Below are 18951 nucleotides of genomic sequence, written 5' to 3'. Positions count from 1 at the left end.
CTAACTTATAATTAGACTTAACTCGCAGACTGAGGGTTGAAAATAATGCGGTGTCATAGAAAGAACTTTATTCTGAAATTTATTTCGAACATATTCGAAAGGTAATTACAGTACGAAGCGACTGACGAAAGAAAAGGAGATTTTAAATAATTCAAGTACTCTTTTCCTTGACTTTTCGAGAACGAAATCAGTTGTCCGAAGAAACGCAGTACTGAACAGAATTACCCACAGTGTCCACATTGTCTATAAATCTATCCCCATGCGACAGCATTAATCGTAATTTAAAAAATTTGAAATCCACTTCAGTGATTCTCTTCGTATGGAAAATTTTGAGCCGTTTCTTGAAAAAATATGTCTACTCTGCATAAAACTCCCGTTTTTATAATTCACTGAGTCCTTGGCCTGATTTGTCGAAGTAAAAAAAATCCTCCCTTCTACTTGCCACGATATATATGTATGCACGTGGCACACATTTTCCTTATTCACGTTAAAAAAACATTGATGTGCGACGTTTTTCATTCAGCGTCAGAAATCCTTCAGATGTTGCCTCAGAAATTTCGTTGCTTAACAATACATAGCCAAAGAAACGAAGTCGCGCCTCTTGTATAGTACTCGCACATGTATATATTTATTTACAATACGTGTATAATATATATGCGTACATGTATCATCCACGATTAATCGTGCTCGATAAAAACAGCGGCGTTACGTAAGCCTAAGAAAACTCATCAACAATTTCCTCTCATCGCGAAGATCAGAACTCGAAAGGCGATTAAAAGGCGGAGAAACTGCTTCGATCGATAAACCGATAACCGAACGATTAAAAATATTACGTCCGATATAGAAAAAACACAAAAAACTGTGGACAAGGGAGAAAGAAAGATACAGCGAGATCTTGATTAACAAAGGAGATCCCACAGACATGAAAATCGCTTTTAAGGTAAGACTGAATATAATTTTGTACAGACAAAATATATTAAGAGTCTCACATCCTTTGTCAAAATAAGCTTTTGTTCTTGAGAAATTTCACTTTAAAGTTTTATTATAAATATGGGCAATGTTGTGCATAAACACTTTGGTTATATCATTACGTATATATTTTTTGAAGAAAAACTACTTGGAGAATTCCATACAACTATAGAGATGGTTAAAGTGACGAACATTTTGACGAACAGTATGAGGATTTTATTACACTACGTCCATATTGCAAATTATATCCAGTCTTATTCTCAAAACGATCTGGAGGCTCTGGAGGCTCTCCTTTTAAGAGTAAAGTCGAAGGAGCACTTAAACGAAATTATTTCGCGACTTCTAATTTCACTTCGAGTCCCATTAACGTCAGAGAACGCTCGAACAGGCTGCCTTAAATGTTACATTCGTCGTGAGATGGGAGTTCTTCTCCTGGTCGCAGTTGCGACGCTTTCTCAATTATCGAGCGTCCTCCGTCGTCAGCTTTAATTCACGACTAGGGTTCCGCTCGTGTTTCGCTTAAAATTACGGCCTAAATGTCGGAGCGATTGTCATCAGGAGAGGATCGTGTAAAGCACTTGAATAGTCACGGATTTCCACCCAATTACACGCGCCTGTGCACGCTCTGGTGAGTATGATCCTCTTTCTGACGCGGACGAGGTTCCAAGAGTCCTTTCATCGCTCGAAATGCTGCTCTGTGTGGACTGGATATGCTTCGAGTTGCATCTGGGTCAGGTATTCAAGTCGAAAGAGAATTTTCGTAGCCCAGGCGAGAATTCCATATCTTAAATTCTTCATTTGCAATTGTGTTCCTTTGTCTCTCGGTACCCAGTCCGCGTGGAAACGTTGCTCAGTGCTATTCGGTAAAAATACTTGACGCTACTGGGAACTTCGCAGCACCGTATCAAAATTTCACGTTTTGGAAGCAGGTCGGTTCTTACACGCTCCATGAGCTACACGATGTGCGCTCGGCTTTATTGCGATCCGCCAAGCTCGTTCGTTACACATTTTGGACTGCTTGCTACTTTCGTGTTCCTGAGTCCCTTGCATACGCGTTTCTGTTTTTAGAGTAGCTTCCTCGCCATAGAAATTCGCCTTTGAACCAGGCTCGTAGTTCCTCACATGTTCTGAGAATATTTAGCCTGTTATTTAGATCTGTCTGAATGATCTATTTGCTTGGAAGCAACGAAAATTGTTGAATATAGCAATAATTGTTAACATATATCACTGTGAAATTATTCAGTTCATTATTGTACCTTGTACGATCTGATATCCTTACATGGTGTTCTCAAACTTAAACCAATTACTGTAATTTTAAATACACTTCAGACGACACGAAAACCCACTCAAAAAGAGAAGCAACTATTCAGACAAATTCTCAAGATCGAAGCCCCAAGTGAAACACCCTCAAACATCCAGAAACTTAAGCCCAACCATCACTTCACTTCACTTCACTGATCATTCTCAAATAAAACCAGACTGACTGTATCACACTACGTCAAACCCCATGAAACTCCCTGAAACTCCCATTCCACAGTAGTAAAACGATTGCCATCGATCGACCATCGAGTTATTCGTCGAAAGAGTCGCTGGCACCCGATAGATCGAACTCCTGCGAGGTGGCAGGCTGTCGATCGGGCACCAGCAGCCACCCTCACGTCCTCACGAACTTGTACACGACCCCGAAGACGAGCACACTGACCAGAACCAGCACCAGCGCAGTCACCACTTTCGCGAACGCGTTCAGCCCGCTTTCCGTGTGCTGTTGAGGTCTCCTGGTGGGAACGCTCTGCTTCGAGGCCAGCCCTCGAGCCAACGCAGGGAACGCGAGGCTCTGCGTGAAGGTCAGCTTGTGCAAGGACTCCGAAAGGGAGTAGGGGCCTACAGATCCTCGAGCTGCTGCCCTGAGGAGGGCGTACTCCAGGTCCAGGGCGTCGAACATGCTGTACCTGTTGATTTTAAATCGCTTCGATGAGGTGCAGTGTCTAGATGCGATGGAAGTTGATTAATACTTTCAGTGTCAGAGGGATTTTAATAGAAACTCGTCGTTCCTGAGTTGTAACTGTACAGCAAAGGCATGCTTTATCTGTTCTTTAGCCAAAGTTTCCTCAAAAACTTCGTTCATCTAGTTACAGAAGTGGAAAGAAAACAGCTCCTTGCTCGGATCGATTCAATGTCTCGGTGAAGGTTTACCCTTGAGAGTTCAGGTAGCGAAAGGGTGCGGCTAAATGAAAACAAATCCCATCGATTCGCGTGCATCAAAGGACAGAATTAGTCGAGTATCGATCGCGATTATTGTCTCGGTTGCATAATAAAGGGAAGTGGTACCGCCACCCGCTTCGAGTCATCTGTTCGTCGTATTTGCATGGTGCCAGGGTCGCGCCTTGGCACGAGCCAAGAACGTCAGGATACATCAACCCGAGGGATTATTTCTAGCACTGCTGCCGCTGTAAGCTAATTCTGTAAAACGAAGAAGGAGTCACGACATCTGATACTGTTCAAATTAAATACCGGAAGAGAATTTGGAATTCCTCTTACAACAGACCAAATCTGAATTTCAAGGAACGCTACCAGGGAAGAGTATCATAGCTCTGGAAAATGGGGATATTTCGAGAAGCTTTGACCAACGTTTCTATGAAAAGAGGTCAGTGGACCTAATCTATGAAATACACTGCCATAAAAAGAGAACAACATATCAGGAAACTTTGACAGGGTGATCTGCAGATGCATCTAGGGCAGCACGCTCTGCTGTTCACTTACAAGTGAAAATAATACTTTCCCAGTGCCCGATAATGAGGCCTCTGGAAAATCCTCTGCGTCTCTGACAACTATTCCAACAAACACAGCTTAAAAAACTATGATCCTAATAATGACACTGAAGAGAGGACAATTTTATTCATATTTCATTAATTTCAAAGCAAGGCAAAATATTAAAAATCATCTGTGCTATGTCAGTGGAACAGCCATCTAAAATGCTACAGATTTTCCAAATTATCCAATAGTTCATTTGCACTACCTGCTGCTACGCCTTCTGTCCTGAGAGTGCATCGAGGCGATTGCAGAGCTTGGCATCGACCGCAGGCTGCTGGTAGTCGAACTCGAGGGACTAGGCGGAAGTGGAGGCGGTTCCTCGTCGATGGACGTTCTATCAGGCGTCGGCGGCGTCTTAGACCCGGAACTGTGGTGATTGTGATGCAAATGATGCAGCTGCAGTCGAGCGTGGTCCGGATGGAGTAGACTGGCGCGACGAGATTGCTGTGGCGTCACGGCGGGGCTAGTACTCGCCACACCGCAGGGCGATGGTGATGCCTTTTGCAACAGTGTTCATTGAATTATTATTCCATAAACGACTTGAGTTTCCTACGTTGCAGTCGTCCAAATAAGCAGGCTTTTCAGAAATTTGATATCTGAGGTAAGAGGCTTATAGAATTCTGTGGTATTTTAATTCTAATAATAATAATAATAATACTTTATTGAAGAGCTTTACAAGCCCTCTTACATCTAAATAGATGTACTAAAAGAAAGTAGTATTTCGAAGTCTGACTTATCAAACAGAATAGTAATTAACAGATGCTTCCATGGAAAATGGTACTTTAACAAACTATTTTGTCTGCAGAATGTTTATACTTCAGTATTCTATTTTCTGTAACCAGACTCATATTTGAAATAACTTTTGAATCTTATTTCTAAAATTTCTATTGGAAATTCTCTTGGATGGAATTTGAAAGAAGGAATGATATTCATTTCGAAATCAGTTGATACTGATTAAAGTAAACTATTGTTGAAGATAATTTTTGTGAAGTTGCAGAGTGACCAAGCGTTTCCTGTGAATTGTACCTGGATGGACTCGATGCCACTGTCGTTGACATTCTCTTGGACATCGGGGAAGACGAACGCCTGTGCCTGGCCGTCTGCCTCGCCCCTCGGCGAGTCGCTCGGCCATACCTGAAGCAGAGGAAGTCCACCCCGTGGTTCCGTGCAGACTTCCGCCGTGACAACGTTGTTCTGTTCACTTGTACCGAGGCACAGTCGGCCCAGCTCTCTCAGTGGCTTCTATTAAACAATATTTAATAACCACTGACGACAAAAATATTCCTCATGGCTATAGATGCTTGGTACATTCAATAGTGTTAATCGCCATAATATGAAACACTCAATTTGTGACTGCAGAGATATCAAACTATGTTGACGAAGAGTATTATCAATTATAGATACGATTTCTATTGTAAATTAGTTACTATTACTGTAACAACTATTGCTACATTAAATTACTATAATTATAATAATAAATTTTATATTCAAATATTGAAGAGGAATAACAGTTGTCAGAAGTTTGAAGTGATTCTACATGTCAAGATGCTTAGTACGAAAACCGAGAGAAATAAAATTGTGTTTGGGACTTTGTTTCAGAGTTATTAATTACTGCAGAAATATCTAAAATTCGAAATATGTCTGGTTAGTGACTTATTCTACTGCTGTCGAGTAGTACAGGTCAGACGCAACGATATCAGTAGAATAAGTCTAGGCAGACACAGTCCACACACATTTTACGTGTATCTTCACGAATTAAATATAATCGCCCATTAAAATGTCTAACATCTATTGTCAAACACTCTATACTATAATACTAAAACTTCCATAAAGCTCTACAACTCTTTTAGGAGAACAAAACCCTCTTGCCCAGTATTCATCATGTTATCTTTAGACTTTGAACGTCTTCTATACCTAACATAACCGTGTTTCATTCCTGATAATATCATTCCTCGATGTTATACCATTCACGTGCACGTAGAAATTAAACCATTAAACACGTTATATTTATATCGCTCGGAGCCTGTCACGTTGTTCAAATAGATTCGCCCAGTGAAATCACGCGAAGAAATTTCCCATTGGCCCAATTGTTTACTCAGCTTTCCAATTGAAGACACAATCTATATAATACCAGAGGACAAGGAATATTCCTACATTTCTAGAAATACAGCATCCGCCTCAATTGCTGGAAGCAATCTATGAAGCACTCGATATAGAAGTCAATCAAGCCAAAATGGAATAAGCTCGCCGAAAATTCAGTCGAATATCGAGGCGCAGGAAATCATAAATAATGTAATAAAATGGAATTCACTGGCAGTCAGGAATTTCGTTCCACGCGAGTCGTGCGTGAATTCCAGCCGTATCTATCGAACTTCCCTGCCCTCGTCGAAGATAGCCACGTTTGGTAGATCCATCAGCGTTTGTGCCATCATAAAAGCTCCTCCGTCAGTGGAAAAACTGTTATTTTGTCGTGCATATTTCATCGATTCGACAGGGAAAAGGACATGCTTTGAAAGCTATCAATCGTTGCTAGCATTTCGGCCCTCTGCTTCACAATAGGGGTTGAAGGCTGCAGTTTTTTCGATATCATGAACGATTAATGCCAAGGGCACGGAAGTTTTAATGCAAAGAAAAAGGGGTAGCGGAACGAACTGTTCAGCAGTGAAAAAGTAACCCTAAAAATCGTCGATTTTTGGTCCCACGATTTTGGAGCCGAATTTTGTGCCAAATGTTAGTGCAAGAGGAGAAATTAATCACTAGAATGTGACTTAGGTTCTTTTGCTTTACAACCAAAGAATTAGTTCCTGAGTTAGGAGAAGTCGAAGTTAATAATAAAATTTGTTGAAGCCTTAGTCCATACGCTTCTACTCTTGTCAGCTCAATTAAAACTTTTGCAGTAACTAATATTTCACCATTAGACTGCAGACTTTTATGCAATTTCATATTTTTGTAAACACAGCCAAAAAAATGGACCCTAAATAAAACTTTGCTTCACCTTTTAATTACCATAATTTACAATGTATTTTTCGTACTTTTTATATCCTTGAATATTATATGAATTCTGTAACCTTTTATACATTTCAAGTCTCTATATAGATGCATGAAAATCCGCAGTCTATTCATCACAAACTTTTTGCATAAAATTCAGTTCCAACATCAAAGGACCAAAAACGAGCGAATCGAGAAATGCTATCAATTTAGCGTTACTCTTTCGTGAAAAGTTTTGATACCAACACCAAGGGAAGCTTAATTGCTAGAAAAATGCGAGAGGAGACACCCTCAAGATTAAGTTTCGTGAAGACTTTCAATTTCCTCTGAGTGAAGTTTAAAAGTTCCTCGACCTCTGACACTCCCGCGTAATTTTCAGCCAATTCTGAAATACTTAACGATCAGATTCTCGTTAAAGCCTGTTTACACTGATACTGAAGGTCACCATAATGGCGGCTCCCTTTGTAACGGGATGACGTAGGATAGTTCACCGCTAATATTTATCCTTGCGTGATAATAAAAGTGCAAAGTTCAGTGGTTGAACAATTCAGATTTGCTCTTTATTCATAGTTCCACGACGAGCAAAGGTGTTAATGGCGATGAATAGTCGCACGGCTAAAATTAGACGTGACAGTTACTCGTTTCGTGGTGAAACGAGACGCTGCACGTACCTCGAGATCACTTTCCACACCGTGGACGTAAAACAGCGCGCGGCTGTTTGACGATTCGCGATCGAGGTCGAACAATTCGTTGTTTTTTCGCCACGTTGGTGGCTCAAAAAAGAACGATGGTCATTTGGAGGCGAAAAATGAGAAAAAAGCCCTGGGTGTAACGTGAATCGATACTAAGCGACAAGAAGGTATCGTGAAGTGTTTTTTTAACCTTTTGGGAATGTTATTTCAACCACCCCTGATTTCTTATCTCGAACGATATGACTCTGATTCTTGGAACAGATTACAAGGCCCTTAAAGAAAGTTAATAGAGTATTGCTGGGAATTTTTTCTGTAAGTAAGTGTTCTTTCAGTGGAGTGTAAGCATACAGGGTGTTACACAGAAAGGGTTAATAATACTCATCGAGAGATCTAAGAAACGTCTAACCACCCCCAAATCACCGTCTTTCCATTCGATTTGTATCTCTGATGGCATCACAATTACCCTCCACGGTGAGCAACCCTCTTATTTACCCTCCCAGACGAATTGAATATGAATAGTCTCGCTACTATCGCGCTTTATATCCCAGCTGATAAGAAAAGCAAAATCCCTCGAACCGTAATCGTTTAAAACAGATCCCAAAGGGGTGACATTTAATGACTGCTGGATGTCAATTCACGAGATTAATTTTACCTTTCACAGAGACTTTTTTATAAGTCCATAATTAATCTGACCTCGCATGAAAAAAGCCAGCGATGGTCAAACAGACGATGCGAACGCAGATCGATAGAGCGCAACCAGGAAGCTCTCTAATGAAGCTGGAAGGCTTTTCGCAGGTTTTCCATAACCCGGAAGGGAGGGAACGGTATCAACCATTATGCAGAGAAGAATGAAAAAATGGGCCGTCTCAGCCATGAGGAATCCGCCAAGTAACGAGGCTTTATCTCTAAATTGAATAATACGTCTTAATCAAAGGCAGGAAGCGGTTACAGTAGAATAGACTCTATTCTTTTTTGTCCCATCGATGTGAACCAGTTGCATCACTTCTGCGGTTTTCGCGAAAGAACCTGTGACGAACAAAACGTAGTTCGAGCGAAACAAGAATTTGGCAGGGGTCCAAATCTTCTGACGAGAAGACTGACAGAAGGGGACAAAGAGGACAACCATGAATCACTGCTACAAAAGCAGGAAATTTGCATTTTCTTTCTCCCTGGGATCCTGCCATTTGTTGCCATGGGAACGAGACGTCTGCTAACTATTTACACATGTCGAAGTTGTTGAAGCAACTGAAGAATTCCGTGTCCACAGGAAAGACATTACCAGGATTCTTTGGAGAACTTTTTCCATTAAATTCCTCACGAATTTTTGGAAATCGTATTCGGTTGTATTCTGAAGGATATTTTTGTCTTCCTTTTTCACACAATTCCAGTGTTCATTCGTACACATTCTCCGCTAGAACTGACACGACTGACCGTTCCCAAAGCCCGATGGCTCTTTTGTTGCAGACATAATAGTTAGCTGCGCACATCCCAGGGAACAAGCATATGATCAAATTCACTGAACAGGCGTAGCAAAATAACACATTCATGCACCGTGCGTCACAATACGCGCAATTACGCGTGAACGTATTTGGTCCCTACTTTGACAAATAATAGCCAACCAGAAATGTCAGAAGCTACAAAACGCATTTCGCTTAATATTGAAAAAGTCTCCAATCATTTTGCCAGATTTAGAACGAATTAGTCTGACACGGTCCACGAGCAATGTACTAAAAATTTCACGATGTTTCTGTTAAATTAAAACTCCAGAAATTAATTAATCGCGCGCCAGTTGCTCACGGTGGATATTAAAAAGTTCGTCAGCGCGTTGGGGTAAATATCTCCTTCGGGCCGAGTCGAAGTGTTATCAGCTGCTCTAATAAATTACGACCCTAACGGGGATGGAAATTCACGCGTTCGGGGATGCAAAAAGTTTCCCATCTTTTGTGATTGGAGTTTCTACATCTTGCGAAATGGAATTGCGACGATGAGTTTCTGAAAGTATCACAAAAAATGTAGAATGTTAAAATAGAAAATCGTTATCAATTTATTTTAGCAATTTCTAAGGAACCATCTTCAAGTACAAATTTATTACAGTTGAAAAGAATAACTTATTGCTTCGTTTAGATTTCTGTGATCTTTTATTCATCTGTCAGATACAGACACAAATTTCAATTTAGAAGTTATTAGAAAACGTCGCGGTAAATTACACTTTCATTCTTTGTTGAAGTCATTTCAGAATCTTTTTGAGGGAGAATCCCTCTTTCTCTATAGTATGCATTTCTAAAAACTTTCGAACACTACTGTTAATTGCTTTCATGTTATATGAGACAGAATTAATACCTCTTGTATTAATGCATTCGAAATTCTATTTGAGAGATTCCATGCTACTCGCTATTTACATTTATGATAAAACATAAAATTGTTAATTATTTTGTGACTAAACATTTTTATAGAAATATTGTAATACGAATATTGTGTTGTACGAGGATTACTTACATTTCCATTAATCATGTAGAAATGTAAAGGGTATGATACACTCTTAATTAAATTACACCCTCTGATCAAATACACCCTTGATTAAATTTAATGTGAATGATATTACATTTTACATATTATTGATTGTTTTATAATATTTATTGTGAATAAAGTTTCACATTGGACAGTATTGGACAGTTGACAAAAAAGGATTGAAATCTGAATGTCTTACAAAGTAAATACACATAACTCTTTATTTTAATTTTCAGCTAGGCATAGAGCACCCTGGCACAGTTAAAACAAAAAATCGCAGGAAACTCTGTATGAACCTACATACACGAATCTTCCTGAAGATATTGCATATAAACTTCCATCCCCTCGAACAAAATTCTCCAGAATTGCCAAAAATTACCTCACGCCCACAAATTGAGAATTCTTGACAACCCTCTCACCTTGAAATTCTTCAAGCTAATCACGAAGTACCTCCACCCACCCCGAATTTCCTGGCAAGCAGGCATCCTCTGCATCCCATACATCGAGTCTCAACTAACCCTCTAAAAATTTCATGCCCCAAGTAGGCAGGTGTCAGAGGGGGCGGGGGCGAGTCCATAATCGCAGCCAATGATTCGCGAAGCGTGTCGAACAGACGGAGAACGATGTTCGTGGCCGTGACTCGAAAGAACTTGGCTTGTCTGACCTTGACATAGCACGGTCGATGAGGTAAAGGAAAAAGAGGGGTTGCTTTCGTTTGCACGACTCCTCCACGCGTGTAAACAGGTGCAACCCTTCCTCGACGACTTTCGACTGATTTTTAATCGTCGACTGGGAACGATTCTTGAGGAGATTTTCGTCTCTGGTTGCGTTTGGAAGCTCGTTCAAGCGGAGTGGATGGAGAACAGAGTTCCAGGGGAGCGTTTCGAGAAGAGGGGTGGATATTAATACTCGGAGAAAGAGGAAGAGGAAATTTGCGATCAGAGGGACTGATGAAAGGTTAATGGGGAAAAGTTGGAGGTCGACTAAGCGGAGACTAATTGAAATTCGTGGACGTCGAGCAGCAAGGGGTGAGAATGTCAAAGGGAGGCCTGGTGGACTGTTCGTTTACTGGGAGTGGATGACTCCGCGACGAAAGGGAAACCGTCCCTCGGTGAATTCGCTTTTTGCTTCGACTCGGCTAGTTTCTCTTCTTTTTGCCACTACTAGAGAGTGAATTTTCACTCCTGCTTTGACGATCGCTGGTACACGCAAATATTTGAACGACCTGCCTCAAAAGAGCTTCTGAAATGAGTTCAACTAACAGGGAGCGATGAGAAGACTAGAGAGAGCTGAGCTTAATAATGCTCATTCTTTTGCAGTAAAAGATAGGTTATTAATATAGAGACATATAGGAACGATAAATGTGAAACCTGTATCGAGAAACTGGTCTGTCGCCCCAGATGGCTTCCTCGGATAAAAAAATTCTTGTACTGGAAATGTTCGTGAACCTTTTCAGGAAACTAAAAATGTCATTTGCAAATTTCCTCTTTTGCGCCAATATCTGGGACGCTTTCAAAAGGAATACAAAGCATTGACTGACGTTATTTCACTTCATCCCTGATGAGATAAAGAGGAGGGAAGGGTCTCATTATATCTGGATCCAGCATCCCTCTCATTTGAGAATCGTGGAACGCCCGCAGATCACTAACACCTGAAGAACAAGGAAAATACGACCGAAGGACATTATTATCGGAATACTTCCTCCCTTTTTTCTTGCTATTCTTACACTCTGTAGATTCTGTGACAGAGTTTAAGTGGAGGGGAACCTCTGTGAGAGTCCTTCAGACCCTCGTTATCGCGTTGTAATCCAGTATCAAATGGGCCCCTTGATACAAGTATAAACAGTAAACAAGAAGGGAAAAAGAGAGTGAAGGTTTCCTCGAAAGAAAGATACAGAATTCTAGAAGATTGTCTTCTCTCACTTTGAAAGTGTGGGAAATTGAATATTATATGCAGGAATGATAATCTTGGCGATGATCCCTTGACAATTATCTAATGAAAAATTGAATGCTTCTATGAGAAGTTCCTATAGTTTTCTTTAGTAACATGAAATTTGGGAGGTCTAGAGGTGCAAAATAAGAGGATCTGAGAGCTAAAGAAAATTACATTATAAAATGTAGGTGTTATGAATAGTTAAAGAAATCCCAATGATATCAAGGTGATCATAAGATAATCGGAGTATAACATTAACCCTTAATTAATATGACAGCGTTTATGCACACCATTGTATGGAAAATATCCATGAATAATCTGGAAAAAATTAATTAACTGCGAAGTTATACATTTTTTGTAAACTTCTATACATTTTTGTTCGTGATGGAATCGCAGGAACCTTATCATACTATATTGGTACTATAACACCATACTAACTGAAGATTAAGAAACTTTAAGAAAACTAAGAAATGTCACTTAAAATATAAATTATTAAGGATTTAATTCATAAAAATGCTTCAAAGGAGGGACAAACTCTAAATTTTATCCTTAAGAAACTTCAGTTACCTTAAAAGAACTTGAGACAGAAGATACCTACAAAAATTTCTTCAAGATATAATTTACAAAATTCTCAAAAATTCGATCCAAACAGTTCCTCCAAGCCAAAGACTCTGATCTCTAAAACGACTTCCAGACCACAAAAAAACACAAACTAGCGACCCACTCAACAACAAAAAATACTCAAAAAACACTTGCTAAAAAGTATTCCCATCAATTCCTCCCAAACTACTCATACCCCACTCAAACTCAGCTACCACTACCCAACTACATGCAAAACCGTCTACGTGCTACCTTCTCACCCCAGAGAGCCATTATAAAAATCACACCACAGCCCCCCTGCACCATGAACTCTATAAACTCTCACAACTCCCACTTGAACCTTCTCAGTTCAGCATCGAAGACAAGGCACGATCACCCCCCGAGCGAACCACCCCAAACAGCCTGACCCGTTCGACTAATCGCGAGGCGAGGTGGTCGCCCGTAAACAGTCAGAGGAGCTCGTTGAGGAATCGAACGACCCACCTGCATGCTTCCGGGGCCGGGCTCATGGCCAAGGGTTCCGGCACGATCAGGTGTCGGCGTCCAGGTTACGCGTGTATCTTCTCCTCGATCGGCCTGTTCGGGGGTTCGAACTGCGACTGGTTTCGCTCGGCGACCGACAACCGAGACAGAAGCGTGCTCTGGCTTGGAGGGGGTTGCCTCGGTCCGGTAGCTCGCCAGGGGTGGGGATGGCGGCTGTGTTCCTCGCGCGACAGGGGTGAGAGAGGTTCAACACCGTGCTCCTGACGGGAGTTTGATTTACCCTTCGTGTCCCTCGTCGAGACTGATCGTTATCTGCTGCTTCATTTGACTCATCGACTCGAGATTCGATTTGCTACCTGATTGCCACTCTTCGGAAATTTTAGGAGAGTCGGGGTTGTTATAGAGGACGGTGCAGTGGAGCACTGTGGGGGAATCGTTGTACGTCTGTTTGTGAGAGACGTGTGGGGCAATGGGAGCAGTAATGGACTAGCCACATTGGGAAAAATTGGAGAAATAAGCAATCTAGAATACAGTAAATTCTTCTGTAATAGGGTTTTGAATTATTCTGAGTTTTTTATAACGTGGTACGAATTAATGGCGTTATAGGAGGGTTTTATAGGGCTCTTTTATGATAAATTAATGTCACTAACTCGACTTCGAAAAATGTGACTTGTAATTATAATAATTAGTTCACTTTTGCGCTCAGTGCTTTAGATATACTATCCCTAGCGAAACTACCCCTTTTATCTTCCCGAAAAATGAATCCAATCCTCTCAACATGACATATACCAAGTATCAAGAACCACATTGAGGTTGCTTAAATGCTCGTCGCAGACAATAGCCAGATCACTCGACCGCAGAGGTAAAGAGCGGTTTGCTCGCTGAAGTACCTAAAAAACGAACAACCGATCGAGGAAACAGAGGAGATTCGTAGAAAAATTCTTCAAGAGTCGATTAGAGCATCAGAGGCAAAAACTAGCGACGATAGACGTTTAAAAGCAGTCAAATTCCCACAATAATTACGATCACCTAATTAGGATAATTACCTAATAATTAAATAATCAAATAATAATCACATTCATCCTACTCAAAAAACAGTAACACAAAAATCAACTTCAACTCCTCCTATGCTTCAAATAAACCCACAAAAAAATAACCAAAAACATCCCCAAATGAATCAATTAATCTCGTCAGCATTCCACTGACTCAGCTCCAATAAATCTCTCTACAGAATCCTCCTTTTCTCCACACCCCTGGGGCCCGAATCAGGAAGCACGCTTCCCAATTCACCGAAGCAACAGCTAGACCGGAAAAGGAAGAAGGAAGCAGGAAGCGAAGGCCTGCGTGACGGCAGAGCTGTAGCGGAAGCTCGAGGATCGCACGACAGGCACAGAGGGTAGGGTACGGTCGAACTGTAGCGCGAGAGAAAGTGAGGGGTTCGAGGGCCAGGAGAATGGAAGGAGACGTACAAGTGCTCGCGAAGAAGAAGCTTGGCAAGAGAAAAGGGAGGGCGAGGACGCGACGCCGGCGCGAGAGAAACCCCGTAGGTCAAGGTCGTCGCAGGTGGCGTCGAGCCCCGTGGTACGGCCCTGAAGCCCCACTCGACCGTCTGAATGCCGCGTGCAGGACGATTTTTGCCTCTCTCGAGATCGATATAACCAACCCCCGGTGAAGCTACAGGCGAAACGGGCCGCTTCTCCTGCCGCCTGCCTCCGTCCTGCAACGTGGAAACTGATAAGGGTCGCTGGTGCTGCACCGAATCGATCAACGCCTGATTCGTTAACTCATTTATGCCTGGAGACCCAGGGCTGAATATGTGCCTGGAATTTGATCAAACTGGGCAGACGTAGATGCATGGACGAATGTATTCTCTGAGCTGAAAGTTTTGATAAATGTATCTTGGTCCCCAGAAGGGTTGGCAGAACGTAATTTATATGAAATTTTAGACCAGTATGAGACTATTTTAAAATTCTATTTAGTTAGAGAATGTATGAGTAAATGGCTCAAAGAAGAAACATGGAACCTATAAAGTGCAGGTGGGTCAAGCTGATGCTCCTACTGACTATTTTCTTAATGAACTTGTTGAGCTGAGTCCACTAGGGCTTTGACTGCTAAAATAGTATAGGGTGGAAATGAGTGTATTCGTCAGGGTAGATGAAATTATGGAGATTTATGCTTTACTGTGATACTTACTCAGATTATTTTAATCCTTTGTGGCTACACTAGGCAGTGAATTTTGAAATTTTTGTAAACTTCTTTTATATTTGTATTTTCTCCTACAAAAATTTGACTGAAGTAGCGATGGTGTATTGAAATAGAGACTTCAATAAGTAGCCTAGAATTTTTTCAGATTTCTTGAAAGCTTAGAAAGCGGGCAAAATGAACTCAGTGGGTCCACGAAAAATGCCAAATCAAGTGTGACCACAGAGAATTAAATTGAAACTGAGAACAACCTCCTATTATTGCTTCATTACCATTTCTTAATGGAATGCAATGGACGAAGTTTCGAGCCAAGTATCGAGGCTGCCTTTATCGAGACCTTACTCTAATAAATTACTCACTAATAAGGTGAATTAATTCCTAGAAAATCTCGATTCTTTCAAAGACAGTCTACATATTGAACTATAAAATACTATTATATACACTACAACATAATGTATCTATTTTATATATAATCCATGGACTCAAATAATTAAGACTAAATTTTCTGAATTTTTTAGAAGTTATTATATTGAGGATCTGTCATAAATCTGTAGACTTTCTTTCGACTTTACTAGGCTTCAATCCAGGGGAAGTTGTGGGTTGACGTAATGGGATTGTTTATCGTCCTTGGGTAATTGCATGGTATGGGGTGGAGATCTCGAACAGGGTGGAATGTTCTGCGTGTTTCGAAAGAATGATTTATTTAAGTCTGGTTATGATTTGATTAAATTGAGGGGAAGTTCAGCGAATATTCCAAGAGGGTTGTTTATCGCGATCGAAAGACTGCCTGAGTTATACAAGTACTGATAGATAAAAACGTCATTTCAAATTTAATTTCCCTGGAAAGTAGTTCACTGACAGCGACTAACTCAGTAGAAAGTATAAAGAGACAGCAACAAATGAACATCTATTTGCGTCTTCAATAAACATTGCCAACCAACGGCAAATTGCTCGCCACGCGTCATTTATCTCCACTGCATTTCGCCATTCGAAGCGCTCGATTTATTTAGCGATAACAAACATCACGGTGCGTAGATACTGTGTATTTTCGTCTATTTTATTTCAAACGTATCCTCTCGCCGACAAGCGTTTAATTTTCCGCGTCACGTTTCAGCAACTCCGCGCGAAATTTGCTCCAATAATTAATTAACGATTTTAGATATAAGCACAAAACTAACAATGAATCTCGCGTTCCACGAACCAAAATATATTGCTTGTTAATTACGCAGCGACTTTGCTAAATGGAACACTCGTGTGAAAGGATATCTCTAAAATGAACAGTAACATGAAATAAAAAGGGTCTGAGATTATCTCATTAATTCAAAGAAATAAACGTCCTCCATTACTTTCCACGTATTTAAATCGCTAAAAATGGACGTCCTTCGTGCCGTGCCAAGGAAGACGGCATCGAAGATGGAATCCTTAATATGACTGCGTCTTATGCATCTCATGCGGCCTCATAACGCGTGCTTTGCGCATAGGCTATAAATATTTCTTTATTCCATGGAAATTTCCCCATCAAGAGATAGACGTGTCATGGACCGTGTCCGCCGTATTTCACAGGATTTCTTTCAACGAATAATATCCTCTACGTAGAAGAGTACTAATCCCATCTTATTGACCCCTCTATCTCGATTCTCGAATCGAAAACTTGAACCACGCTCGAAATTTATGCGCCACGTTAATCGTTCCTTTTGTCAACGCTGGCTTTTCTGATTTCCTCGACGATTAACTCCTACTATAGAAATCGTTCGATCTTATGGTCTAAGTTATTCCTTGTGCGTGATTCTTAGTTGGGTGTAAAACAGAACGCGAGGGTCTTATCTTGATTTCTTTGTTTTGAAGAAACAGGAATTTATAATGATCATTTCAGCAGGGTTTTGGAGAGACTAAGAGGGATACTAATTTTTGAACATCTTCTTAAAAATTCAAAAGTTCAAAAATTTAAAAATTCAAAAATTCAGAAGTTCAAAAATTTTAAAATTCAAAAATTCAGAAATTCAGAAATTCAAGAATTCAAGAGTTCAAAAATTCAGAAATTTAAAAATTCAAAAATTCAGAAATTCAACTGTTTATTTAAATATTCCAATCTTCTAATTTTCAAGTTCTGAAACATTTTAATATTCACTTAAATATTTAAACCATTTAAATATTCTCATACTTGAATACTCAAATACTACAAATTTCTAATCTCTTTAAGTTTAAAATTTTCATATACTTCATCCCTATTTCTAGATTCCACATTATAGAACTAACAAACGTAGCTCCAACTAAAGCCTTCTGTAATCCATACGTTATCATTATAATCTCTGAATGAACTAACTATCACATATCTCGAATCTAAATACTTTAGTTGCTAAAAAATTTACAGAGTTCACAAAGTCACAACTTCTGAGAATAAATATGCATCAAAGAATGTTTCCATGAGTGATTCTGACAAAAAGAGCTATCACCAGCTGACTCCAATTCCCTCAAGGTTAGGATCAGAAAAGAAAACGAGAAACAGCGTTTTAAGGGATGACAGATTTCCAGTTACGCGATCAGGACATCCTGAATCCTCAAGGGATCGATCTACCCGCGGTAAATTGAATTTCACCCTGTGGACAACCGTGACGATCGATTCCAGAATTTTTTGGAAGAGGTTCGAAGGTCAAGAAGGTAAAGCAACCCTTAGCGTGGGTGGAAATTGCGCAATCCATGTTACATACTCCCCTTAGGAGATTACCAAGATTCACGATAGATTAGCTTTTAATGAACGACTCTTTCGAAGAGCTTCCAGAAATAAAAGATGCTCGAGGAGAAATTAATTGAAAAAAACTGTGGCAAAACTGTATTTAAAACTCGTTTAACATCTGTTTCTCAAGATTCATTGTAATATGATTGTATAAGCGTAGATATTAACATGAAAAGAAGCCTAAGGATTCTTAAAGTCCCCGACAGAAGTAATTCCATTGCAAGGGAACTTTTATTAACGTGTATCTGGGTAGAAGAAAACGCCAGCAATACAAAGGGATGCTGGACAGGCAAAATGGTCCAACAATGAGGAAATAATTCTTCTTATAAGGGAAACAGTACCCGGAATTCTCATTGTATCCCTTAAATTCCGTTGCTCCATTTTGCAACAATCCTGTATTATGCAAAAAGGGGGAAGCTGCGTGTGCTCCCACTGCATTGTTCCGCAGTGTTATCGACTAACGCGTCTCGATTCACGAATTTCGAGCAACTTCTCCTCGGTTAAAATTCATTTCTACGAAACTCTCTACTTTGCTACCTTCATTTACAGCAGTAATGCGCTTCCTTCACACGCGAGAATCGTCGCCGTGAATGTTTCAGTGGATGTGGGATGGGAAGGGAGGATTAAAACTCGATTTCCTCTACGATGTTCGGAGCTTCCTTGCTGTTCGAACGAAATTCACCTGGCAATATCGCGGCGGTCGTTGAACGAGGACAAAACTCAATGAGATGGAGACTCGCGTATAAGGATTAAAGTTTCATCCGTTGCGTTTGGAATTAATTCTAGCTGAGGTTGAAAAGCGTTCCGACGACGTTTTTTTAACGTCCACCCCAGGCAACTAGGAAATTCTCGCGAAGCGATTTTTGATGAGGGGATTCGCAGGAAAATGACGAGCAGTGCTTGGAAAATGAAACCTCAGGTTGTTAATTAAATTGTAAATTTCTGCTGGTAGCTTAGATAATTTTTTCTGTGAAAACAATTAGTCTTTAGAAAGGATTCTCTGCTGCTCTAATTTTGCAACTTTTTGAATAT

At 40.4% G+C, this 18951-nt stretch overlaps 1 protein-coding gene across 1 annotated transcript; it reads right to left on the bottom strand.

Annotated features, from left to right (window-relative positions):
• Positions 1–2623: 2623 nt before the first annotated feature.
• Positions 2624–13113, bottom strand: LOC143184892 (uncharacterized). The gene is made up of 4 exons (XM_076387462.1): positions 12984–13113; positions 4807–5022; positions 3986–4278; positions 2624–2918 (listed from the first exon to the last, which is right to left on the bottom strand). The coding sequence occupies exons 1-4, from the start codon at positions 12987–12989 to the stop codon at positions 2624–2626; spliced, it is 810 nt and encodes a 269-aa protein (XP_076243577.1). The 5' UTR covers positions 12990–13113.
• Between the last annotated feature and the right edge of the window lie 5838 nt (positions 13114–18951).

Source organism: Calliopsis andreniformis, chromosome 10, assembly GCF_051401765.1.
Source record: "Calliopsis andreniformis isolate RMS-2024a chromosome 10, iyCalAndr_principal, whole genome shotgun sequence".
NCBI classification, from domain to species: Eukaryota; Metazoa; Arthropoda; class Insecta; order Hymenoptera; family Andrenidae; genus Calliopsis; species Calliopsis andreniformis.
This window is presented reverse-complemented; position numbering and strand designations above follow the sequence as displayed.

Coding starts and splice junctions, on each gene's coding strand:
- LOC143184892 (XM_076387462.1), bottom strand. Junction 4,279..4,806: donor GTGGCATCGAGTCCATCCAG/GTACAATTCACA, acceptor CTGTTGCAAAAG/GCATCACCATCGCCCTGCGG. Junction 2,919..3,985: donor GACAGAAGGCGTAGCAGCAG/GTAGTGCAAATG, acceptor TAAAATCAACAG/GTACAGCATGTTCGACGCCC.